This window comes from Chionomys nivalis, chromosome 10, assembly GCF_950005125.1.
Source record: "Chionomys nivalis chromosome 10, mChiNiv1.1, whole genome shotgun sequence".
Classification (NCBI taxonomy): Eukaryota; Metazoa; Chordata; class Mammalia; order Rodentia; family Cricetidae; genus Chionomys; species Chionomys nivalis.
The window spans coordinates 45,132,020-45,159,526 of record NC_080095.1 but is presented as its reverse complement, the minus strand read 5'-3'; the positions used below and the strand labels follow the sequence as shown (position 1 = coordinate 45,159,526).

General features: G+C 43.0%; 1 protein-coding gene across 1 annotated transcript in view; it reads left to right on the top strand.

Annotated features, from left to right (window-relative positions):
* Rad51b (RAD51 paralog B) overlaps positions 1 to 27,507 on the top strand; it is a 504,429-nt gene that overhangs the window by 333,196 nt on the left and 143,726 nt on the right. The window contains exon 8 of the mRNA XM_057782601.1: positions 25,143 to 25,239. Coding sequence (XP_057638584.1) covers positions 25,143 to 25,239 — 97 coding nt within the window. The remainder of the gene's footprint in view (positions 1 to 25,142; positions 25,240 to 27,507) is intronic.

Genomic DNA, 27,507 nt, shown 5'->3' with positions numbered 1-27,507 from the left:
GATAGATGGTCCCATCATATATTTCCCTACTCACAAGTAAATTCTTATTTGGCAAAGTAATCAGTATTTGTACTGTTGGCAATAGGTTTTAAGCCCCTTGTTCAGGCACCAGAAACCAGCAGGGAGAAAAGATATTCTTTCCTTACTCATTACAAGGTTCGGGGCTGACACCCTGTCACAGAGACAGACTAACAAGAGAAAAACATAAACAAATATATTTAACCAAGGTTTATGTGACACAGGAGACTTCAGACACACAAGCCCAAAGACCTATGGAAACTATTTTTATGAACTGTTAGGCAGAATATGATGAGAGGTAAAGGGTGTGATGGTGGCCCTAACTCCTCAGGAAACCTAGCGAAGCCTGTTTGTTCCAGTTCTGTTTAGTCTCCAAGATATGGATAGAACTTCTCTAGAATGGGAACCTCGTGACCTGATTCTTGAAGAGCTAGGTCAGAAAAAAAAAAAACAAAAAAACAAAACAAAACAAAAAAAACAGTAATGGGGTTCTGTCAGGGGAGACAGGCAGAAGAAGGTCACAAAGAGTTCTTCCTGCTTTATGGGAAATAAATTTATATTTTAGTTTCTTTAACTTAAAATGCTCTTGAGGGCTGGAGAGATGGCTCAGAGGGTAAGAGCATTGCCTGCTCTTCCAAAGGTCCTGAGTTCAATTCCCAGCAACCACATGGTGGCTCTCAACCATCTACAATGAGGTCTGGTGCCCTCTTCTGGCCTGCAGGCATACACACAGACAGAATATTGTATACAAAATAAATAAATATTTAAAAATAAAATAAAATGCTCTTGACAAGAAGTCATGGACTCATCTTCCAAACCCCAACATTTTTTCAGACAGGAAATTGATTTTTGGTCTAAGTGAAGCTAATACAGCAGTGTGTTTTAAATGAATAAAGGACAAACCATATGGACAAATGGACTCTCCCATCCTAGAGCCAAATAACTTCTGATAGGTTGGAATTCTGACCACTCTGGTGCCTTTGTGCTAGAGGGCATATATAGTACCTTCCCCATAATATCGTGCCTCCAGGGCAGAAATAAAGGTGAGGATGTTTTGTAAAGTGCTTTGAAGATCTGTAAAAATGATTTTATCAAAGCCATAAGCACACCATTTATTGTGTAGCCCTATACATTCTGTAGGTCCCTGCACAGACAGAGTCCCTTCATCTTCGCGGTACATTGTATTTAAATACAGTGGATGAAAATAAATGTGAAAGCAGGAGAATATTCTGCTTTCAGCCAAGATCTTGATTTCAGGAGGAATGTTTTCCCCTTGTGACTGTGAGTTCTGGAGGTGAGCAATCCAGTTGATTCAGATCCCCAAAGTATCCCTAATAATAGGAACACCATGGCAACAACAAAGACTGGAGACATACCTCAATTTAGGCAACTTGTGTCAGACAAACACATATAGTATAATATGGGGGGAAATCACCCATGCAAGACTAGGAATGTAATTTAATGTTTTTACATTTGACATCAAAGGGTGATGACAAAGAGAATATGATGACCACTGGGAAATTCAAATGGGAAAATTAGTTTCTTATACCAAGGCAGTAGAAGGAGAATGAAGATGAGTGACTTTTCTTTATTTATGAGAGGAAAACTTGGAAGATTAGATTAGCATCAGATTTTCTAAAATTCTATCTACATCTAGTAAAGCGCACAGCTTACTGAGTTTTGACACATACATATACCTAACAGAGTTTCTGTCACCCAGAATTTTCCCTTGTGTGCCTTTTTAGCTAGTTGTCTCTCTCCTTAGCCTCTGACAAACATGGATTTGCTTTTCTTTTGATGAAATAATTTTGCTAATGTTTAATTTTAATTTATATTCTTATAGATAAAAATTATAATAGTTGAACTTCATTGAAGTGTAGGATTCAATCTTACGTCTGGTAGAGAGAACAGTTCCAGAAACTTCTGAGCCTTGGTGTTTTTGTACTTCGGTGGAAATGTTTATTTTTCTATCTTATAAATCCATTGTGAAGAATCCAGAGAAGTCATGGATGAAAAATAATTATATACAGCTCAACTGACTATTTGGAAATTAATTAATTAATTAAAATTAAGTGAGATTAATTAATTAAAATTAATTAAGTGAAATTAATTAATTTCACTTAGAAGAGTGATACTTTTAGATATTAGCTCTGTAGAGGAAACATGCCAGAACTCTTGTGCCCGTACAAACCCTTGAAGGATGGTACTCAAATATAGAGAGGAAATTTTATTTTGAAATATCTGACTTAATGTTCCATAATTCAGTGGTCTGTCTCTAGCTGACAATAGAGGTGAACAATTCACTTGCCTGATATATCTTAGTTGACATCAGATTATCTATTTTACTTCAGACATTAGTATAATATAAAATATCCTCAGTGGTTGCTGGTTTTGTAATGTTGTCATAGCTAAATGATTTTTGTCATGTCCAAGCACCTACTGCCCAATTCTGAGCTTGTCAGTTTTATAGTTTTCATTTTCCTCAGACAAATCTGAATTTTTCAAGTAATATGCCAGAGGCTTCTCTGTAGTATGTCAGCCGCTGTGGTAAATCACTGTGGTTTGAACAATTGACTTACCTAGCATTTTTATTGGAAGTTGAACAGAGGGACTAACCAAGCTTCTGGTAGAGTTCTGTTAGTTTCCCTTGAGCAAAAGAAAAGAATTACATTTCCTTCTAGTTAAAGAATCCAGGACACTTTAATCTTCTTGTCTGGGAGGTATTTCTCTGACATTTTGTAGGCAAAGCAAGTAGGTTCCGATCTCCCTTTTTAAAACCGAGTTATTAGAACACACACATGTACACACCAGCTCCTTGCTGCTTCTGTGTACCCAGATATATCATTGTGTAGATTATGCATTTTCAAAAAAGACAACTAGCCATCAGCACGGCACTCTCACTTCCCCTGTGTACATTTTGTAGCTTCCCCATAGGGAAGTGAAACTGTGGTGGTTGGAAGAGATTGACTGCGTTGCTAGTGGATTCTGCCAAGTGGCTGTTTGTAGATGACCTTTGTCTTAGGGTAATACCAGGAGCTACAGAATTCCAGCAAGCATCTGAAACATCCATCACCATCAGAATCATGATTCTGCACTGCATGTATGCATATGTTCACTCAAGCTGGTGACGAACCATCTCTGAACAGCTACATATATGTGCAGGAAGCTTTGTGTCGCTGTTGAGAGTTTCCTTCTTGTGGCTTATCTGCTCCGTAGAACTTTCAAATCCTCAAAGGCACGTTGCATCTTTATTTTTGCAGTATTCATCTTTTCCTCTTCGTTTTGTAGACATGTAACAAGTACTTGCCCATTGAGAGTTAGACCATACCCTGCCTGGGATGAGCTGGATTCTATTTGTGTGCTGCCCAGACATTAGGACTCCTCTGGAGCAGATGGAGTATATGACCAGTCACCTTCTCCTCCTTGGTATCAGCTGTGGGGGAGCCCTGAACTTCAAGAGACCCTTTATGGGCCATTCTCTACTATGCTACTCTGACTTCGTTGTCCAGTGTCCCACTCTCTGTATTTCTCTCAACTCTTAGGAGCCTGCATTCTATTAAATCTATTAAAAAAGAAGAAACCTATTAAATATTTCCTCTTATTTCCATACCAAGGATTGAACACTCATGAATATTTTAAGCAGGTTACACAGGACGTAAAAGCTTTACCTTTGTGGGAGGGACTAAGGGTTGGAACTATAACTTTTCATATTTTAAAACATATTTTAAAACATAAGTCAGATAATGTCTGCCATCTCTTTCAAACCCATCAATGGCTTTTTACCCTCCTAAGTCCAAACCCTAAGTCATCATTGTAGGGTCCAAGATGCTGACTCAGCCCCATCCTTTTCTTTGACCCTGATCCTCAATCATTAAACTGCAACCACACTGGTCTTTGGGTCCCCAGATCATTTCAAGCTTGTTTCTCATCTCTTCTGTCTGGGACTCTGCCATGAGCTCTGGGCAAACTCAGGACTTCCTCTCAGATCTCAGCCTAAATGGCTTCTCTCAGCAAGAGCTACCCATCATCTTCCATACCCAGCATCTTGTTTTTTCCTATCTCTCATCCTGTCTGAAATTCCCTTGCCTAACTCCTGGTTTCCTTATTTATTGTTAGACCCTGATTTGGCCTCTCTGAGATTGGCTTTTCTAATCTATAAAGTGAAGATGTATTGTGGAGATGAGAAATGGTTGAGGCACTATAACACTGGTTACGAGAGAGGACTCCTTGTTTCAGCTGGTCTGGATTCGCATACTGAATCCCGGTTCCAATTCTCTCATTGCCTTACCTTTACAAACTCTTAAGCTCACTTTTCTCACTGTCAAATGGATATGATCACTGAAAGTGGCCAAAGAAGGATCTCCTCGTTACTTAATAAGAAAACGACAGCAGCAAACTGACTGTGAAGATGGTGCCCAAGGTAATGCAGGATGTGGTGAGGGAAGCTGCAGAGAAGGAAGGCACCTGCTACACAGGAAGGCTGACAGGGCTCTACCTGTTGGTCAAGTTTTGACTGAGAGCCTATCATATTCAGCCACAAAATTCAGCTGATGTGCGCATCGAGAGGCATGCCAGCCTAAGTTCCCCTCGACGGCAGGTTAACTGAGAAACAAGCTCTTGACTGTTGCACGATAAGAACAGAGCTGAGAAGGGGGTTAGTGGTCTCGCTACTCATGCCGATGGGCCTTCTTACCCCACTGTCCTGTCTGCACAGCAGCTGATCTCTGTGCCCACTTCAGTCACACAAGACTCCGTGGTGGCACTGGCAGGGTTGGGACCCAGTTCCGTCATCATCTGCCTCTTCTGCTCTTTTTTGTATGTAATTTGTTAGGTGACCGATCCCTTCTCACTTCACCCTAATGTGCACATCGTTTTCCATCGTAGTTTTCCTCCAAGTAAAGTATGTACCTGTTTCATAGATTTGGTGAGAGGATAATTCTCAGCCGAAAGCAGCCGGTCTCTCCCGTGCTCTCCCCTTCCTTCTTGCTTCTTCCGCTTCGGGAAGCTGCCACTGTGAGAACCCTGTTGCTGACTGCCCTGCTGTGCTGTGCTTTCTAACAGACCCACTTGAGCAGGTCTTCATTTTCCTGTTTTAGATGTTGTCATGGGCCTTCTGTTGATGATGGCCACTGAGCTCTTAGGCCTTTTTCTCCTTCAACTTCTTTTTTTTTTTTTTATTGGTAGCCTTTTGTTTTTCAAGACAGGGTTTCTCTGTGTAACCCGGACTGTCCTGGTACTTGTTTTGTAGACCAGGCGGCTGGCCTTGAACTTAGATATCTGCCTGCCTCTGCCTCCCAAGTGCTGGTATTAAAAGGATGCATCATCATTGCCTAGCCTCCATTATCACTCTTAATATGCCTTTTTTGATGTTTTTTAAAAATTTTTTAAATTTTCATCTATTTATTTATATTTAATATATGTATATGAGTGTCTTGCCTGCATGTATGTCTGTGTATCATATGTATACTTAGTACCCACAGAGACCAGAAGAGGGTCTCAGATCCCCAGAACCTGGAGTTATATACAGATGGTTGTGAGCCACCATGTGGGTGCTGAGAATTGAACCCGAGTCTTCTGAAAGAGCAGCCAGTGTTCTTAACTGCTGAGCCATCACTCTAGCCCTCCTAATAATTAATTAAAACCATATTTAGTATGTATACTATTTATATTATTGTGGCAATGTAAGTATTCACAGCGAGATATAAAATATACCATGATTACATCTCCCCTTTATTCTTTTATTTTATTTTGTTTTTTATTTTATTTTATTTCATTTTCAAGACAGAATTTCTCAGTGAGACACACTGTTCTGGAACTCACTCTGTAAATTAGGCTGTCCTCAAACTCACAGAGATCCACCTGCCTCTGCCTCTCATGCACTGGAATTAACGGTGTGCACCCACTATGCCCGTCTATATCTCCCTTTCTTGATAGTGTTTTAAAATTTCTGTCTGTAATTCAGCACATTCTAGAGCTGGGGATGTAGCTCAATTGGTATAGTGCTTACTTATCATGTAGGAGTTCCTGGTTTGATCCCCAGGCATAGAACCCAGTGTAGTAGTGTGTACCTATAATCCCAGTAGTCAAGAGGTAGAGGCAGGAGTATCAGAAATTCAAATTCATCTTTGACTGAATAGTGAGCTGGAGGCCAGTCTGGGCTATAGAGACCCTGTCTCAAAAATTGGTGATGATGTTGATGGTAAGTCAGAGCAATATCCTCCACCGATCCACCATATTTAAATTGATAACGGCATTTGAAATCATAACTTCTGTGCCTTCAGCACATAACAACATTAGTAATGGTGTGTTAATACTGTCTAATACCCAGTTTATGTACAGATTTCTCTGATTGTCTTCAAGATGTCCTTTTACAACTGTTAGGTTGAATAGGATCTCAATAAAGTCCACGTTACTTTTTTTCCTGCTTTCTTCTACTCCGTACCACATCTTTACCTTCCTTTATCTGTGGCATTGTGCTATTGTAGAAATTAGATGTAATTTATCCTGCGATTATGTAATTTATTTGGCGATTTGACTGATGGCTTCTCATGGTTTCTTTTAACTGTTTCTGTATGTCATATTTCCATAAACTAGTGATTGCACTTAAAGGCTTAGATTCTGATGAGGGTTTTTTTTTTTTTTTAAGAATAAAAGTCTCTTGCTGCAAGCTAGGGCTTATCAATTTGGCTAAACTGACTTGCTGGCAAGCCTCAAGAGTCTGCCAATCTCCACTTCCCCGGGATTGCGATGACAAATGGGCACCACCACACTTGGCTTTTATGTGGATGTGGGGGACATGGTATCCCACCACAGGGAATGGGCTCCAACAAGCCAACTCCTGCACCAAGGATAGATCCTGTTCCTACTGCCAGAGGCCCCTCAGATAGTCCAAGCTTCATCACTGTGTCCCACATATGGAGGGCCTAGATTGTTCCCATGGAGACGCAATATCTGTCGATCTTAAGTTCATCTCTCCTGCCTAGCTATTGGGCATTCAGCTCCTTATTAAATCAATCAGAAGACACCTTAGGCAGTGACGCATCTTTTCAGTGTAAACAAATATTCTGCAAGTAGATCAGGCTAGCCTCAAACTCACAGAGTTCTGCCTGCCTCTGCCTCCCAAGTGCTGGACTAAATATGTGTGCCACCACTGCCCAGCTCTAAATTCTTCTAATGTGAGGTTTTCTGCCATGTGGAACCTTCCACACAGTTAAATGCTCTCTAGGTCCAATAATTTTTCCAAATCTCCAGCAGGAGACTCATCTTTTCCCAACCTCTATGTTCTCATACATCTGGACACACCTCCCTTATGACAAGGATTATTTGATCCCTTTCGTTATAGTCCATTCCCAGAAGACACCTGTGTATTCCATGTTAAGTAAACAGAAGACTTAATTTTAATAATGAAATAAATTATGGAGTAATCTTGTTTTTATTTTATATTACAGCTGTGCCTCAGACATGTTTAGAGGGCATCTGTCAGCCACTGTAGAGTCAAATGTTAAATTTCACCAAAGGGAAGACAAGAACATGCAGGGGAGCTAATAGGAATCTGAAGTCAGAAGCACTGGCCTCCAGACCCGTGGCTACCCCCTCAGCATTACTGCTATAGCTCACTTGCTTGTCACTAGGCCTCGGTGACAAAGTCTCACAATCAGAGCCATCTATAAAGCTTCCTTAAGGTGGGGTTCTTCAGAAAGAGGGAAAGGAAGGACTGCAGATTTCTGAGTAGTGGTGGAGGACTCATGGCTGAGACCGGTGGGCCCTCTAAGCTTACTTCCGCAAGGAGAGAGCTGCAGAGGAGGATGGGTCATGACATCCAGGGATTGCTCAAGGCAGAGAACACGATGAACTTGTGGGGATGTGTGTGGGGTCAACAATGGGACGGGACTGGTCGGGATAACTTAAAATGAGATTTACTCTCAGCTCAGAATTGTCCTTGTCTCAGATACAGCTTTCTCTCACCTCTTGCCTCTACCGCCCTCTCTTGGGAACTTTGTGGCTAAGTCAGTGGAGGGGACAGCTTGCGGTAACTTATGACTATCAAGCCTCACATTGGCAATGAAGAACCACCTCAGCAACCGTGTGTGTTCTAAAGCTATTCCTAGTGAGTAACCAGTAGAGAAAACAGGGAAACAATGACCAAGTTCCCATAGGAGAATACAGGTCCCAGGCAGCCGTCCTGACTTCAAAGACAATGAGATCCCATTCTCGTGGCAGTTTTCCTATCTCTAGGAGGTGAGCTCTTCTTTGGAATCAAGGAATATTGGATGGTAGGATATGGAGCCAGCTGGACCTGTATTTGGTTCCATTTAAATATTGTAAACTTTAAACAATTTGCTCTTTTTCTGTGACTATAATGTCTACTTTATTGCTGGCAATGAGGTTCAGATAAGAGTTTATATTCATTCACATGTATTATACATTTAAAAATGTTCTAAAGTAACCTAAAGAATTCTTCCCCGTGGCCACAGTATTTCTAAAGCTACATCTCCCAGGTAAGAACAGGGCCGTGCTCTGTTCTAATGGTTCTGTCTACCAGTGCAGTCAGCTCCCTACACCCTTAGTGCCTTGCCTTTCTAGCCGCTGTAATGGTTGTCTTAGAGAAGAAACTTCTCTGGAGAGAGGAAGCATGGGAAGTGTATGCTGCTGAGTTGGCAGAATGCCATTTCCATCACTGCTTGTATTTCATTTCTTCCAGTGAATTTCCTGGATGGGATCCTCTAAGTTAGGAAAGATTGTCTTATAATCACATGATGTTGCTGTTTGCTACAAGTTCAGCAATTTGGTGTGTGTGCGTGCGCACACATGCGTGTGTGCGTGCATTTCTATGTGTGTGTGAGTGTGTGTGTGTGTACCTTGGGTGTCATTCCTTAGGAGATGCCCATCTTGTGTTTTGAGACAGAGTCTCTTGCTGCAACCTAGGGCTTATCAATTTGGCTAAACTGACTTGCTGGCAAGCCTCAAGAGTCTGCCAATCTCCACTTCCCCGGGACTGGGATGACAAATGGGCACCACCACACTTGGCTTTTATGTGGATGTGGGGGTTGAATTGAGTCTTGCTTTACTGACTGAGCTATTTCTCCAACCCAGGTGCTCAATATTCTTATCCATAAAACAGGGAGATCATGCCATCCACCTCAGGGTTACGATGGGTGTTGCAGTGAGTCATTCGTCTCTTTCAGGGCTGTGGTTTACGCCAGGCCTTGTGTGTGCCAGGCAAGCACTCTACCTCTGGACTACACCCCAAGTTCCTTAAAGAAACTTGTTTAAACAGACACTGAGCCTGGTGATTGGCACTCTGCAAATATTGGCTTTTCTTCCTCCGGCGCTTTTGGGTTTTGTGTTCATCAAATAGTGTTAGTTGGTATTCTAAAGAAGCGTGGCCTTGGGAACTTTGACTCTGAATTAAGAGGTGCTAGGGGAAGCTCAGCTTTGAGCAAAGGCTGTAGGAGTCGGTGATGTTTGTTTGTTCATTCGTTCATTCGCTTGTTAGTAAACAGTAGTGACTTTTCTTCCCCTTCCTGTGGTCATGGGCCTGCTGAGTCACTCACGGTTCCAGCCCTTGGCCCGTGATATCTGCTATGCCTTGTGGAATACAGCAAAAAAAAAAAAAACATTAAAAAAAAGCACCAATAAAGAGCAGATGATTTGAGGGACTTTGTTTGCATTCCAGGGCTTGCTCCCCTAGTGAGATAGGAAACCTTTAATAAGACTTTTCCTAAATAATGCTGCATGTGAACGGGGAATTTTTCCCTCCGTTCTTCTAACAAATGATTATTTCATGAGGTTTCTTTTTTTTTTTTTTTCTTCATCTTTCCTGCTCTTAGTGCATTCCACAAAGAGCTCATTCCTCTCCTGGTTACTGATTGATGGGTCTGCTCTGTGTGCCCTTTAATTTTGCAATAAGCCAACAAGAAGTTGAGACCACAGAGTTAGAGAGAATTGACTTATTCACTTATCCGGATTCACTGGAGCAACAGGCCAATTTAGTCATTTCGCTATGGTCCTGTGGAGGGCAGGAGTCCTCAAGAAGGAACACTGTTCTGTCAATAACCAGGGAGAAGAGAGCTTACTTGTCCACCCCCCCCCCACCCAGTCCAAAGCAGCCCTCAGCAGTGATCCCTTCCAGGAAGTCAGCTATAGGACTTGGTCCCAACACTAGGACTCAGAATTCCATGAGATGTCAGCTAAGTAGAAATGGACAGTCGCCACCCATGGCTTCTCTGTCACTTTTTCTTTTTAAAGTAATCATGAAATGCCATAAAAGAAAACAACTAGAATCCACCATGGCATCTTGATATGAGTGAAGGAACAAGGCAAACCTCGGCCCCTGCTGCCCCCATCCCAGCTGAGTTTTCGCCATAAGGCTGGGTGCCCATCAGGATGCAGAGGCACTAATATAATAGTTCATGACTTGATTTCCGAAGTCGCTAAGAATCCATCATCATCATCATCATCATTATTATTTTGTATCGTTACTGTGTATAGTAACCAGTCTAAAAAGTACAAATACTGCTTCAAGCAAGCAACCAAGAACAATTCCAAGTGTCTCAAGCAGATCCTAAGTGAGCTACTCTCTACGGGTCACGGTGGAATTGGAAAGACAGATGCCCACATGGAGTGTGCCCCAGCTGTGAACTCCCGTTCCAGACCCCAGGATTGTGTGTGGCTCTAGCACACGTGACCAGCCAGCTGCCTGTCTGACGGCTCTTAGGGAGCAGCTTTTCTCCTGAAACTCTCGTCATCACATTTTAGCAGAAGTGAAAATATTAGCAGTGTGGTTAGTGGCCAAGACAGAAATAGAATCCAGGAATCTGTGTCCTTTCCCTTGCCACACCTACCAGTGCACGGTTCCTCCCTAGCCTGCAAATTCAACGTCTCTAGGCCCACTGAGTAGACCATTGACAGTTGACTGATTCCTTTCCTTCCTACTGAAGATTTGTTTTATTCTTAAACATCTTGTTTAAAAATAAATACATTCTTATCTCTTATATGCATGCATGTTGTATGTATATGTGCATGTGTGGAGGTTGGTGTCCAGTGTCTTCCTCTATTATTTTCCACCTTGCTTTTTAAATTATAAATAAAATATTATTAAACTTTCCCCTTCTTTTTCCTCTCTCTAACCCCTCTTGTGCCCCCCCCCCCCTTTGCTCCCTCTCAAATTCATGGCCTCTTTTTCTTTGATTATCATTGTGTGTGTTGTATTCACACACACACACAATGTATGTCTAACCTGCTGAGTGTGTTTAGTGTTGCTGATAGGTATATGATTTCAAGGCTGATCACTTGGTATGGCATAATGAGTTAGGGAGCTCATCCCTGGGGAAGACTAATTCTCCCTCTCTCTGCAGTCATTGGTTGCTGTAGTTCTTTGTCTAGGAGGTGAGGCTCCCTTGATATTCCCCCTTTCTTTGTTAACATGTCTGCCATTGTTTGGGTCTTAATTAGGTAGCATGTTATTTTGGTATCCTGAGTGTAATGTCCCTGTCATTTCCAAGAGACACCGTCTCACAGCTCTGGTCCTCTGGCTCTTACAGTCTTTCTGCCCCCTCTTCTGCAATGTTCCCTGAGCTTTAGGTGCAAGAGTTGTGTTATAGATGTGTCCACTGGGTTAAGTACCCTGTGATCAGTTGTTCTCTGTATTTCCTGTGATGGTCTCTGTTCACTGTAAAGAGGTACTTCTTTGATGAGGAGCGAGAGCTGCGTTTATCAGCGGGTGGAAAGGAAAAGTGTTTAGGATGCAGTTAGGAATTATGCTAATCTAGTAACAGGCAGCAGCAGATTCTCCTCTAAGATCCATGACCTCACTAGCCCCAGGTAGTTAATTAGGTTTCCTGTACCGGACATGATTTCCCTCCTGTTGAGCAGGATTTAAGTTCAGTTATGTATCTGTTGGTTACCCCTAAGCTATGAGTACCACTGTTGCACCCTTAGATGTATCATACTATTGCTGTTCACTGTTATGGTTCATGGGTGTGGCTCGTATGGTTCTCCCACCTTAGTTTTTTGAGACAGGGTCTTTCACTGATGTACAATACTGCCTGGAGAGCAAGCCCTCTGGCATCCTCTCTCAACCTCCCAGCACTGAGGTTACAGCCTTAAGCCTCCATAACTGGCTTCTTACATAGATGCCGAGGATCTGAATTTAGGTTGTCAGGCTAGTACAGCAAGCACTTTACCCACTGAGCCATCTTCCCAGATTTCTCTATGCAATTTTGCATTGAGCAACATGGAACTTGTTTAATCTAATATTAGCATTCCTTGCTTTTGGAACTGAATCAGCAAATGTCCATGAAGCCATAAATTTTCATGCAAAGAACTTTGATTTGACAGAAGCAGTATAGACTAGGGAGCCATATAGAACGGATTTGAATCTGATCCGTGGTGCTGTCGATTTCAGAAAACTGATTGAATTCTCTGAACCTCAGTTTCTTCATCTCTAAAGCCAGAATGATAATGGTGACTTTGCTGAGTTGGGAGGATGAAATAAGCTAAGGAAATGTCAGACAAGCATTCACTGCGGAGTCTGTAGGTGGGAAGTACTGCATCAAGGCTACTTTCTGTTCTCCCTTCCCTCATTTAGAACAGGGTCAGGGACCCAGGAAGGCATCAAATCTCTTCAAGTTTACAAGGATTAGAAAAATAGGCAAGGATTAGAAAAACAAAATTTTATAATGAGTAGTATCATAGATGGTTGGTATTAACTGACTTCCCCTCCTTGGACTTATTTGAGACCAAGAAATATTTCTGTTAAGTCTTATTAAAAGAAAAACAACACATGTAACATTGAGAAAAAATTTTGTAGTAAGTCACTTAATACTAATGCTGAAGCAGGTGTGTTAAGAGCTGAGAGATTAGCTGAGACTAAAATATTTGGGAAATTTTTCATGAAAGAATCAAGACTTTACCTGAACCCTGAAATACAAAAACTTAAAGGAGAGTGAAGGAAGGAGTTTTTCAGACTGAGATATTTAGGATGGGATGAGTGAGAAGCAGAGGAAGGGATCGTGAGACATAAACAAGTTAGAAAGAGAATGTCACAGCAAAGGGGTATTTATTAGGCACCTATTAAGTGTCAAGCCTTTTTTAAAAAGCACTTTGCATGCTGTCATTTGTCTCCAACATAGGGATAATTACAAACCCAGTTATGTAGTTGAGGAAAACGAGGCATGAAGAGAGCGAATCACCTACCTGAGTAAGCGGAAGACCTGGTGTTCCACTACTATGAGAAGGGAGCCAGGATGTTTGGGCCCAGAGCCTCCTACCCCCTAACTCACAACAGCAGCTGCACTTAGTTCCCAGCTTCCCTCACACACTAATAAGGATCAGTTAAGACCAGGCTGTGGATGAACCCTCCAAAGTATAAAATATCAGGGTGCCCATTATTCCTGTTAGTGATGTCAGATGAGAGGTGACAAATAGCCCTCTGAAAATGAGGGAAGGAAAGATATAAAACATTGGCTGCAATATGTAGTTATGTAGATAAACTGAGCCAGTGGTCATTGCAGCTGCCTAGCTGTATTTTCTGGCAACTCTGAGGCCTGACAGAGCCTCACGTTTCCTCTCAGACATTGTTCCAGATGGGTGTTTGCAAGTCACCAGAGTGAGTATCAGAGAGAAGAAACTGTTTTGTCACCTGGCACTGGGTCTTGTACCTCAAGTGAGATGTGCCCTTACCAGGATACTACTTCAGTGTGTCTGTAGCATATGACGGAGGGTTTGCTCTCCAGTGGTCACGATGGAGCGTGCCACACCAAGAGCTACTAGGTAAATGTTGGCCACTTAATGCAGTTCTTCTAGATCTATTCCTCTTGTGTCTTTCCTTTGTTGAGTCTTGTGAGTTGTTATTGTTTGTCTATATTGATGTCATTTAAATATGGACATAGAAACACAATGCCATTCCCCCTTAAAAAGTAATAGCTTATAAATGGTCCATCTTTGTGGACTTGCAGTTATTTCTGTGTGAGAGCCTCTGACAGAGCTGCTGACCTGGGTTTCTAGGCAGACCTGTGGACCAGTCTTTGAACAGATGGTGAACAGAGCTTATTTTGTTTACTCTGGAGACAGAGATAATTGCATCTGTCCAGTCACTGTTTTGGTGAGCCTGTGCAGGCTAGGATGCCACACCGTTCATGTTGGGAGCATAGAGACACAAATGGGGAGGCAAGCACTGGTCTGTACTCCACAGGAGGTACCTGAGGCTCCTCTGAGCTCAGCTCCTGACTCCCATAAGTATAGACGAGACTAGGAGATCAAAGTTGGTGTTGATCAAGTTGGACTCCCCCAGGAGCTATATTTTCAGTCTCTTGGGGGAGCAAATGACTAATAGAACTATTTATTTCCTTGGTCCCAAATGAGTGTAAGGAGGGGGAAGTGTCTTAGTGCCAGCCATCTATGATGATACTATCACGAAGCTGTGTCTTTCTAACCCTCCTTGCAAACCAAGGGGAGGGGAATCCCCAGCACCAAGGCATACACGTGAATAGAAAGCACCACAAGTAACAAAAACACCTAAAAAGGTCATCAGAAACTCTGGGGGCCTCTGGAACTTCACCTCCCTGCCTTTCTGAAGAGCTCAGTAGTCAGGAACAAGGAAGTGGGCAGAGACAGCCAAACAAACTTCATGCAGAAGTGACTCCGCCACAGAAAGTGCACAGCACAGCTGGTAGGAAAGTTCCTCTCACATCTCCTGTGAAGCTCAGAGTCATCTGACAATTGGCCTGCTTCTTTTCCCCACCTAGGTGGCCAGACTATCTTGGCCCTGTGCTAACTGCAATATTGCTTATAGTGGGTAAATGCACCATTAGAAGCCACAGTGGCTACCCTGTCACAACTAACCAAGAGAGTGTGTCATTTCCTGCAGTGGGCCCAAGATCACAGATACAACGCCACTGCCAGATTGGGCTAGAGATGGAAACAGCACACTGGCCTGCGACTTGTGGCTTCCTCAACTGTTGCCACCCAACCCCCACCCCCAGTCCCAGAACCCAGGTGCTAACGTCAGCCCATTGGGGTCAGGGAACAATGTGTTGATATGCAATTAATGCCTGTGGCCACAGCACCACAGTTGCTGGCCACAAGTTTCCCCCTGGGGTGTACTTCTAGGGGAAGTAGGCCAGAGAGAAAGCCTCACCATCGTGCTGGGTTTGAACAACTAGCAGACACTGTCCTTCTCAGTACATCTCATCTGAACTCAGTGCTGGAGGTGATGCAGTCAAGATGATGGGAGGAGGACACTTAGATGTGTATGGAAAGCTGAAGAGATTCTGCCCCCCTCCCTGTGTGCTGCCTCTCCCGGAGCCCGACTTTCCTCCAAGGACTCTTGTGATCAGCAGCTCTCGTCCCCAGTTTGGCTGTGGGTTACTTTGGGAATCCACTCCAGGGAAAGCCTGTGGCCAGCAGTAGCGGTGCCCATAGGCTTAGTTGCATCTCAGTGTGCTCCCTCGTCTCAATGGACTGGCATCAGCACCTGGTGGTTCTGAGGCTGGGGAGGGCAGCAGTGGAGGAAGCCAGTACACTAGAGAGACTTTTACTCCCAGATCATTGTGCAGAGTGTGGAGTCTCTGGAGTGGAAGAATTCTCACCATAAAGACAAATATGCCCAGGATGTCTCCCTCCCTTTCTCCTCAGTCACGGCCAAGTATCTCTGGGCAGAGCATCTTTCTCAAGGTTGCTGAGGCCCAGCAACAGTCATGGAATTCTGTGTACAACACCAGACCTGATGCAAACTGAAACATGGTTGGTACTTTTCTCTGCAGCCTCCTCCACTAACAGTCACCGGAATATATTCTCCTCATCCTGTTTATGGACTCGACACTTTAAAGTACAGAGCAGTTAGGCACATTTTCCAGAATTTCACAGCAGAGTAATGTCAGAGCCAAAACTAAATAGAGGCAGGCTGCTAGAATCCCACAATCATGGGTTTTTTTCCTAGGTCAAATTGAAGCTTGATGTTTTATGACAGATATTTCAAAAAGAAAGGTCCTGACAGCATTCACCTTTTCGCAGATAATCGTTGTCTTACAGTCAGTCCTTCACAATGGGAATAGCAGATCAACATCCTAAAGTCTTATCAGTTCTTTGTTCTACAACAGACAGTTGATATTCGCTGAGCTGAAGGGGTGGGGGGATGATCTTTTTTTCATCATGGGATGATTTATAATTTTCCAGAGCTTGGCAAAACTAAGCGAATGAATAGTAAAACCAGATTTGTTTTTGTGATGCTCAAATTCCAGAATATTTAGTCTGACTTTTCCTCACAACAAATGCTGGATATCTCTTTCCAAAGATGGAAGTGGGTAGGAAGAGAGTGGGAGGGGTAGGGACTTGTGTCTGGAAACATAGCCTTTGGACCTGCACGCCTACCCTGTTCTTAATCCATTTCCCTCTACTCATACATGTGTGGATGTGAACACACACACATACACACACACACACACACACAGAGTGAGCGAGAGAGAGAGAGAGAGAGAGCTTTCATTTTTTGCTCTCTCTCTTTTCTGTCTGCCTCTCGCAAGGCTCTCTGGGAGCAGGAGAGTTGGGACAGACACTGTCCTGGTTGGGAAGCAAGAGAAGAGCATGCTGTAAACCACCCCAGGGCTTTCTCAAGCTTTGTGTGATGGAAGGTCTCAATGAACCTGAACTCTCACAGGAGAGTTCTGGCCTCTTTCTTCTTAGGAGCAAGGCATTCTGTAAGTTTTAACAGAGTTGGGATCAAAATTCAGAATGTCTGACTCACCCGAGGCTTTGTTTGGACAGAAAGGCCAGATCACTGTCATGTCTGCAATTAAGATGCTTTAAGGTACAAAAAGTAATATTTTAATAATGTTGCCTAGAGAAGATAGATCTTTCAGTACAGAAAGAAAGATGCCTTTGGAGCCCATAAAGGCAGTGGCTCGTCATTTTGAAAGCACTGTGCCTGTGCCCGGCTGATGATGTGCAGAGTCAGTGCCCATATTCTTGTCAGGTTTCTCTTTCTCCCGCTGGCCCTGTTCCTCAGTGGGCTACCTATTTACAATCACTGCACTCAGCCCTCCTGGCCCAGTTAAGGGTGATTTTGAAACTTCACTGATTCTTTGTAGCGGGCTGTGGTCATTTTTTGCCAGGGAGTGGGTGGAAGAGGAAGTGGTGTTCTGGGCATAGAACTCCCTGAGATCACTCTGTGGTTTCTCTTGCCAGTCTACCCTTTGAACTCCGCTGCATGTAGACATGAGTCCCATGAAGAGCTCCGCTTCCAAGATACCTGTGGCCTCAGAAATGACCAGTTGCACATATTAGAAAGACTGACAGATTATGTAGACTCCCTTGCGTGCTTGACTTTCCAGAAACTGAAGCTATTTGGTATGTGGCTCAGAGTTATTTATTAGTTTGACTAGTGGCTTGTTAGCAACTGACTTTGGGCAGTCTTCAGTGCATGTCTGCACATGAGATCCGATAGTTAGATCCCATGACTAATAGATTGGATTCTCTAAACCAAGGCATGGAGAAGTCATCAGTTAAAGTAGGTCTGGGCTCAAAGACCCTCTCTCCTTTTCCTACTGTTGCTTTAGGAAGGAGTCAGATAAACCTATAAGCCCTATCTTGCCGTCTGGACTGTTGAACTCAGGAAAGTGACTACTTCACTTAGCAGAAAATAGAGATGATAAAATCTGTCTCTAGCATGCCCACACATGAAGCTAATGATAACATTTATCATATTCATGATATCTTTAAATAGATCAGTCTGACTTGTTTGAGAAAGTCATGTGAAAACCTACTATTTTATAATCTATGTGGGGGGGGAGAGAGAGAGAGAGAAAGAGAGAGACAGAGACAGAGAGAGAGAGAGAGAGAGAGAGAGAGAGAGAGAGAGAGATTGTAGTTAATGTATGCATGGAATTATGTTCATCCCAGAAGCCAGATAAAAAGCCCAGTGCAAGATATGGGATCCTTCCTCCCAAGTTGTTGATTAGAGGTATTCTAGAGATCCCAAAAAACCTACAAGCTAATGCCATTGCTCTTACTTGTCTACTAGACCCTGTTTTTGAAGACACTGCGCATTGTTCATTGGATGTGGAGAAATTAAGTCAGTACTGACCAGGTAGCCTCATCTATTGGGTAGCTTTCATAGTACTGTAAGGTGCTATGCAGGCCACTGAGGGGAAAAAGCCATCAACAGTCTTACCTAACTGGGGACCCTGGGAACCCTAAGAACTGGAAATAGTGACCCTCATGCTAAAATATGTCCATGTGTGCAATAGCAGCATGAATGTTATACGGTAACCATCAGTTTCTGATTGGATTTAAAGCCCACACCACAGAAGAAACCACATTCTTGGTGCTATAAATCTGGCTAAGAACCCACAGTGGTACGCTCACAGTTCCCAGAGGTGAGTGTACCACTGTTCTCTCATGAAACAGACACAGTATCAAACTGTGATATAAACTCGTATCTCTCTATCTGTAGGTTGGTACCACTCTCAGGCTTCATCAGAAAAGTTTCCTTGTGCATTCAGTGGTGGTTAATACAGAAACTCACAGCTGGTCAGACTGTAGAGAACAAGTGTCGGTGGAGGACTCACCCACAAGTGAGACGTCTGTCTATATCACACTCCCTCCTCAAGGTTCAGGGACCACAAGAGGAGACACTAAGCTTGTAAGAATCAGAGTTCAGGGAAGACCAAAATGAAATGGTGTCTTCTGGACATGATAGAATGCCTGTGCTATGAAGTCACAGCAGCTATGTTGTGGAAGATTTTTCTCTTTTGGCTTGTTGAGGGGCCCACCTCCAGTTCTCAAATAAATCACACACAGAAGCTTATTTTTACTTATGAATGCCCAGTCTTGACCTGTTTCTAGCTAGCTTTTCTTATGTTATCCAGACTACCTTTTGCCTCTGGGCTTTTATCTGTTTCTGCATACCTTTCTTTACTTCTTTCTCTGTGGCCTGCTATGTAGCTGGGTGGCTGGCCCTTGATGTCTTCCTCTCCTTGTTCTCTCATTGCTCCTCTTCCTCCTCGGTTCTCCTTCTATTTATACTCCCCGCCTACTAGCCCTGCCTATCCTTTCTCCTGTCTCGCTATTGGCTGTTCAGCTCTTGATTAGGACCTTCAGGTATTTTAGACAGGCAAAGAATCACGGCTTCACAGTTAATCAAATGCAGTATAAACAAAAACAACACACCCGAAAATAATACTCCCCAACACAGCTATAGTTGCCTGTGCAAGACTTGACCAATATCATGCCAGTCAACATTGTAGCATGGAAGGAGAAGAGATTCACAACTCTCCACCCCAACCTGAGGAGCTATGGACAATTGGTGGCTTATGGGAAAAAGAGTCATTTTTCTTTAAGGGGTTGGTTACTAGTAGTTGACATTCTCCAGTGAGTGTTCCCACACCCAGGAGTATATGAGCAGCACAATTGGAGTCAGTTATTAAAAAATGTTCTTAAGAGGACAGAAATTTGGGGGAGTAGAGAAGTGGGAGTAGATCAGGGGAGTAGTGTGTTGGGGACAAATGTGATCAAAATACATTGTATGGAATTCTCAAAGAATTGAGAAATATTTAATTGGCTTATCAATATTGAGTTACTATTTTGCTGACCATTAATATTTCTTCTACTGCTAAACAGGGCCAGGTACTACCTTCTACCTATTCTACCCCTGCCAACCATAAGCTTTGTCTTCTTTGTTATCTTCTAAGAGTTAAGTTTAAGGCACTCCTTCTATCACAGGCTGTGCCCTTGGGCCTGGTAGTCCTCCGCTCTGTTTTCTCCAGTTGATGCCGATGATCATTGTAGGCTGTGGTATACTTGATGACTACTCATGGAAGCCTCAGCACTGACATTTCTAATCCTTCAATGTGGTGTGGATCAAACTAGACACTTAAATGACCATTAAAAGCAGAATGTGTTCTGGACCAGGATCAGTAATCTGGAGGATGGTGTGAGTATAGCCTTAGATCATCGCATAGCTGAAGATAGCTCAAATGAAGGCGGGTGGTCTTCACTGGACCCATAACTAGTGAAGAGTTGAGGTCAGATACTCAAGCATCCTGACCCTTAGGCCTGAAGACCAGCTTATTCTGCTCCATCCTCCGATAGCAAAGCTTTTGACAGCTGCCTTTTTAATATTTAAAGAAAGTGGGTCACATATTTTGTTGGTGTATATATTTTCCAGCCATCTTCCTCACTAGTTCCCATCTCTCTTCTCTACTTCCCAAGTCGTCTCTGTGACAGCAACACCTATCGTGTTGCTTATGAGTACGTACCTTGAATTTGCTTCTTTCTAGAGAAGTATTTTCTTAAAACAAGGCCCTGTGCCACAGTGCGCAAAACGATGGACAGGATGCAGTTAGAGAAGATGACGCAAGGGGAAACCTGGAATGCAGGGTGTAGAGAACAGAGGAAGCCTGAGCCAGCAGTACTGTTGACATGGGCATGGCCATGTCAAGGACCTCGTAGCCTCAGGTTCAGAGGGAAGGTGCAGCCTTCCTCGGGAGACCAAGTGCTAGTGTTGACGGTGTGTGCTGAAACCATCAACCATAGCTTTCTCTCCACAGGTATTTACAGTCTGAGACTGCTCCTATGGAGATTAGGAAAATCTGTCCCCTAATCCAGTTCTGCTCCATAAACTCTGCCTTCTTGTTCTTCTGTACATAAAAGACACGATGAGATTCTGGGGTGCTAGTTTCTCCAGCTGAAGGCCAGACTGCCTATCCCAGGTTTCTGTCCATGTGCCCGTCTGTCTGTCTTTTATTCATTTTCTCACCATTCTAGTCTGGTTCATTCCTGGAACCATGATGGACATGCATTGGGACTTACCTTTGAAGGAAGAAATGTCCCCTTCTTTGTGTTGGGGGGCAGTATAGCAATATGAGGGTGCCTTTGTGTACAAATATGCTTTTTATGCATCCTATAGCCAAGGCAGTGCTAGAAAACAAGTAAGTGATCTCGTCATTAAAAAAAAAAAAAAATTGAGTCAAACAGTAGTTACTCTATAACTTGCAGCTTGCAGGGCTCCTGGCCCTCCTGCTCAGTAGGAGAATGGTGTTCTCCTAAGTAAATTCTGAGCCAGATTCAGTCTCCTCCTGATTTCGGATGAAGCCATGATCATTAAAACTCTTATCTTCCCCTTTGTCCAAGAGTCCCCCTCTGGCTTTGTAGTTAGAGTTGATGCCGATGTACGTACGTTGTGCTTTCAATTAGTCATGCTTTTAAGGAAATGGTGACAATAACAGATGCACTTCCAATTGAAGTTTTATCGCCTTTAAAGATATAAATAGCAAATGTATGTTCTTTGTCAACGGTGAATGATATGCTGTACAAAGGTACCCCTGACTTTTGTTTGTGATTTTTTTATTAAAATGAAAAACTATTTTTACAATTTTTAACAGATACAAAACACCCATGCATACACATATATACTAACAGACTGATCTGTAAAGTTGGGCGTGAGACTTCTGAGCAAGCAAAGCACAGTCAGCAATGGATGGTGAGGGACAATGGCAGAGAACCATTTGCCATAGGCTGGGTACTGTGTTAAAGATCTTAAGTAAATTGTCAGATCTAATGCTCGAACTCGTGAGGGTTAAGCACATCAAGAAAAGTTACCCTGGCCAGTGTCATTTAGGTAGAAACAGTAGAGCCTAGATCTCAACTCCAGTCCGTCTAATTCCAAAGCCACTGCTCTAAACCTCTGTGCAAACTGCTCTCACACAAGTTTATGTCCAATATCAGAAGCCCCAATTGCTCCAGACAAACAGAGTTTATGAACAGCCCTCTGAAGTGTCAGTCGGAACTCGTTTTCAGAAACCAGACAGTGTTAAGACTCTGTTTATAACTCTGTAGTAGTATTTTATAAGTTAGTTTAAGAGCATAGTTTTCACGTCTCCAGATTGCCTCAGAGAAAAACACGTCTGTAGGCTTCTGTCCAAGTTGTGATTATTTGTAATTGATGCTTTTGGAAGTGTTTCTGTTCCATCGTTTTGCTAAACACAGGTTTAGAAAACCACACAGTTCCATCAGATGATGTGATTCGCAAGCCCCCCAGTTTCCGGCCAGTGGCTTGGCTTTAAGACCTATGATAACAAGGAAAAGATAATCGACAGAAAGAGAAAAGCTTTTCTTCTCCACCTACCTCAGTGGAAATGTGTATTTTCCTTCCTTCCCTTCCCTACTCCCCTTCCCCCTTCCCATCCTGTCGTTCTTCTGCTGGGAATCCAACCCCAATCCTCTCGGCTGCTAGGCAAGTGCTCTGCCACTGACCTGCAACCCCCCTCAGTGCAGCTATTTTTGAAGCCATCTGTAGCTCGCTGGAGATTTGCAGGCTGTTATCCATTCCATACAGTAAAAGCATCACCTCGGTACGTGTTTCCGTTACAAAACCAACGTTGAAAAAGAGTGATGGAAATATTTTAGCTGATACCTTCTCATTAATTTATACAGGTCTGGAGAAGCCATGTTCTCTTTCCTCTTAATGTCCGCACTGCTACCACATTATTAGAGATCCAGTCTTTTTCAACAAGCCATCATCTGGAAGAGTCCCACAAAAATGAAAGCTCACTTTTGTTATCATATTCCTCATTGCAAGCCTAACCAACTAAAATAACCTTAAAATAGTTCAGAGGAAACAACTTTCATGTCCACAGATAACTGATCCAATAAGCATAACATAGCAGACGGGTGCCGAGTGTGGTCAGATGTGTGATGTTCGTGAATGAACAGACTGTTATGGTCTAGTGTCACACACTTTAATCCCAGCTCTGAGGAGGCCAGCTTGATGGCCACAATGAATTCTAGAACAACCTGAACTACATAATAAGACTCTGTCTCAAAAGAAATAAAAATTTTAGAAAGAAAAATGAAAATGTCATTTTGAAACTTATCATTTTGTAAAGAATGTATGTTAATAAACATTTTTAATAAAATCAAGACTTATATGTCTAGACTTCTCAGAAGTCACATTTAAAAAAAACCCTAGAACATATATTGTTTTGCTTCTCAGTAGATGAGACACATAACATTGTCAGAGCAATATCACTATCTCGTTGGCTTTGCGCCAACTACTTACCTTTTCTACGATCTTTTAACATCAATTATTTAAAGATTTTATCTATTATTTTATATGTATGAGTATTTGTATGCATGTGTACCTCGTGCATATGGTTCCTGTGGCAGCCAAAAGAGGGAAACAGCTCTCCTAAGCTGGAGTTGCGGGTGGTTGAGAGTTGGCCTGTGGGTGCTGGGAACTGAACCTGGGTTCTCTGTAAGATCAGCAAGTTCTCTTAAGCACAGAACCATCTCTCAAGACCCGTTTTATACAAAAATTTGTGGTTAGCTCAAAAATAAAAAGACTAAGCTTACTGAGAACTCTCTGCTATATGACTAATTTCTGATATGAAGATCATGATTTAATATTCGGTTTTTAGACCAATGTCTGAAGCATCCTATCATTAGCTTCCATGTCATCCTTCTAGAATAACTGCAGTGCTTCCGGCTCGTGGACTTTCTCTTAGTACCAGGGACCCCGTTAAATACATCCTATTGATTATCTCACCCAAGTCACGTAAACTTCTGTAAAATAAATACTGTGTTGTCTGTAGAACATGGGGCTCGGCAGTTTAGCAGCTTTTCCAAGGTCAAGGCTATCAAGGTCACAGTTTGAATCCAGCTATATTAAACTCTGTAGTTTATAGTATATACTCTGAAGTGAGAGGCGAACATGATTTTTAATTCATACTTTCACATGAGCACTTGTTAGTTTTAGGCATGTTCACTGAAGACAGCCCATGTGACTCTTCCCAGTCCAGATGAGAAGGAGCCAGGCGACAGGATCTGAGGTGTGAGGGTGGCAAGTACTGTGTGGGCTCCTAGAAAGCCTGGCCAGCATTGCAGAGTAGCTGGAGTTTCCAAGGGTCCCTGAGACTGAGGCCTCTGAGAGCTTGTCTCTGCTAATCGAGTCCCTCATTGCTTAGCCTGACCTTGTCTTCCTATTCCCCTCTCACCCCTCAATTAAGCTGCCATTGGCTCAGGATTTATATGTGTCCCTGGTCCATTGAAGACACAGTGGCAGAGGTATGGTAGAAAAGCTGGGTAATGGGGAGTCTAGATGGGAGTAGAGTGTTTGGCTGGCATTCACAAAGCCCCAAGTTCAATCCCCGGCACCATGAGAAATTCTGATAAAAGAGATTATTCTGTTCATATCAGGATGACAAACCCATAAGCTAACCCTCTCGAAGGACCTAGACAGTTCTGTCCTATGAGGTACACATTCTAAGCACTGAACTGTGCACCAGCAGACGTTTCCTTCACGAGACCAAGATGCCCAGGGGTTCCTACTTGTGATGGGAACCTCACCCAGAACTTTTGACAGTGAATGTGTTCTTGGAATGTTCTAGCATTTTATCCTCTCTTTAGATTGTTAAGCAGTAGAATAGACTTAGCAATGGAAATTTTTGAGGGAAGTAAAGTTTCTTGACTTAGCCAGATAGGAAAGTGCTGTATAGCGTTGGGTCATGTAAGGTAAGTTGTTTAGAGTCCTTTCCTGGAACTTTAATACAAAATAAAGTCCACAGCACTAAAATTGTGGCCACTTGTGCCTTAAATGCATAGTGACACTGCGCTTCTTAGGTTTCATCAGCTAATGTAAAAGAAGCCTGTGCTGTCCCTTTAGAGACGAATCTTATATCTGTTTCATACATTTGGAAATAGAGCTGACTCTGGGGATAGTAGGAAGAACCCGCTGGTCTCCAAACTTTAAATGATGCCTTTAGAAACCAGTACCAGCAACATCTTAGACTTGGGACCTAGTTTTCAAAAAAAAAATTGATAAACTTTATATAATGTGCATGTGTGCATCTTAATTCTGGCTTGTCTCCTGCTTTTAGCTAATATTATAACACTTCTCAGCCTGTTCTGTATTTGGGAAGGCGCAATCAGCCATGTCAGCTCTGTTTTCTGGGTTTTGAATAGCGATAGCCCCTGCCTGATAAGCTGGAGAAAGTTAGAGCTGGGGTTTTCCTACCTGCCTTTATCACTCCCCTCCTAAACCACAGTCTGCCTTTTGATAGCTCTAATAATTAATTTGGTCTTCTCTCTTTCTTCTCCCTTCCCCCTCCGTTCTCCCTGTCTGTTCACAGGTTATCTTGACGAATCAAATTACGACCCATCTGAGTGGAGCCCTCCCTTCTCAAGCAGACCTGGTGTCTCCGGCTGATGATTTGTCCCTGTCTGAAGGTAAAGGATCTGTCCTGGAGAGACTGAAACTTGACACTGACATACAGCCTCCTGCCTCCTGCTGAGAGCTGGGAGACGTGGCTCCTGGATGCTGGTCAGTGCTGCCTGCTGGAGCCTGGTGATTTAGGCTTGGACATCTTGCTGGGCACCTGATCTATTCTTGTCTTTTGCTGTCTCTGAGTGAGTTTCCTTTGAGTCATCTTTCCACACATCCATCATCTTCCCCTGGAGGGAGTCTTGTCGACCTCTGTTGCGCCTTGCTAACTAGTTGCTGTTTCTGAACCGAATGCTAGTGGTCCCATTGCCATCTCGCCTTTTATTTGTACTGAGCACCTCTGGGAAAGTGTGCAGTGGTTCTATGTGCAAGAGGTGTGATGTTCCTGATCAGCTTTGCAGAAGGAGCAAGACAAAGTCTCCCCAGTTGTAAATCTGCCCTTTCCCTACGACCTCCTACTTAGCAAAGGTCAGACGGGCTGGGATTTGAGGGCAGTGAACCGTGAGTGGTTGGGGGAACTACATCAGCATCCAGAAGGTGGTTTCTAATTTTGTTAAAGTCCTCCCTTGACATTTCTGAGCTTTTCTAGTTGCAGTTGAATTTGGGGCACAGTGCTAGGGGCCTGAGTCGACTCACACAGTCCTTCCAGGCCCACTTTCCCTTTCTACTTTCAGAGAATTGGCCCTGCTGGAATCCAGGGGACTTTCAGGCCTAGAAAGGCTCCTGACTGCCGGACCAGGTAGCCTGCATGGGTCAGTACCACTTTTGTCTCAGATTGAAAGCCCCACATGTCTGCTTCTTGGTGTTGTTTTTCATAGTGAAAACAACCGACGTGTTTATGAACGCTGTAAAATGCGCCGGTGTCCCTACTTTCTGCATCCAGTGATCTGTCAACCTCTTGCCACCTGAGCTGAGAACCTGAACTAGCTGGAATTCACCTCTCTTTCAACTCCTCTCATCAAATTGGCTTTAGCTTTCTTCCCAAATATATCTTTCATGTATCCCTTTGTTTTCTTTGTGGTTTGTGTTATGATCAAGTGATTTATTAAAACTCATAATTGGCTCATTTTAATAAACCCTGTAAGAAGACCTTCTGTTTCCATTCTGCTATTTGGCCTTACTCCAGGGTGCTCCCTCTTACTCAAAATACCGAAGATTGTCTTTTCTGAGGATGCGCTAAAATATGTGTGCCAATTTAAAAATATTCAGGAATTTGAGGTTTATTCTACCAGTTATGTAATATAATGTGGGAGTCAGCAAATGCAAAACCTCCAGTACCTTTTTTTTGAGTGGACTAGTTTCTAGAACCCCACTAAATAAGGTTAATCCTTCTTAACCCTGCCGGGTCAGCCCTCCCCTTGCTGGTCAGCTCACTAAGTCCTTGAATAAAGCGTCTATGTCAAGCATGCAATCTTCTGATGCCCTTCTCTCTGTCTCTAGAACAGTGTTTCTTTCTTGTTCTCTCATCCCCCTTCCCAAGGCCAGTCCTCCAGTCTCAAAAGCTGCCTCCTGCGCAGAGCCTCCTGGCCTGCACAGTTCAGTCTCAAAGGCTGCCTCCTGCGCAGAGCCTCCTGGCCTGCACAGTTGATCTTGCTCTCTCCCTCCTCTGTCCTCTCTGCCTGCTTGGGTATGTAAAGAAATACTCTAAGAAAGTTAACTTTTCATACATTTTTAAACCAAATTGGTAGATATGTCTTGTGTGAGAGATAGAACTTAGGGCTTCAGGCATATTATAATCACAAGTGCTTGACTACTGAATGTATAACCAGCACTAGGCTATATTCTTTCTGTGTGCATGTTTTTATCACAGTGACCAACCAAAAGCTGTAGGCGTACTGTAAACCATAAGGAGATATTAAGTGAGTACCACAGAAAATAGAGACCAGCACTCTGCCTAGGAATGTCATTAAAAATCATTATAATTATACACATAGCACACACACACACACACACACACACACACACACACACACACACACATGCACAATTTGTTCAGCTCTGAGGAAACCAAAAGAGAATATCTTGCTTCTTTATTTGAACATAAGTGCATCTCATTTTTATTTATTTACTTTTTGGCTCCCTGCTATATTTTAAGCAAAGGAGTAGAGCAAAATGGACGGGAAAGAAGTGGCTTTGAACTCTAGTGTAATGGCAACAGGGAAGTGATGAGCTGCTGCATGGAAAGAGAGTTCTTAGTTCATCCTTCGGTAACTAACTCCTCCTAATTATGAAGCCCTAGCGGGAAATGAAGCAGATGGGGTTTTGTTTTGTTT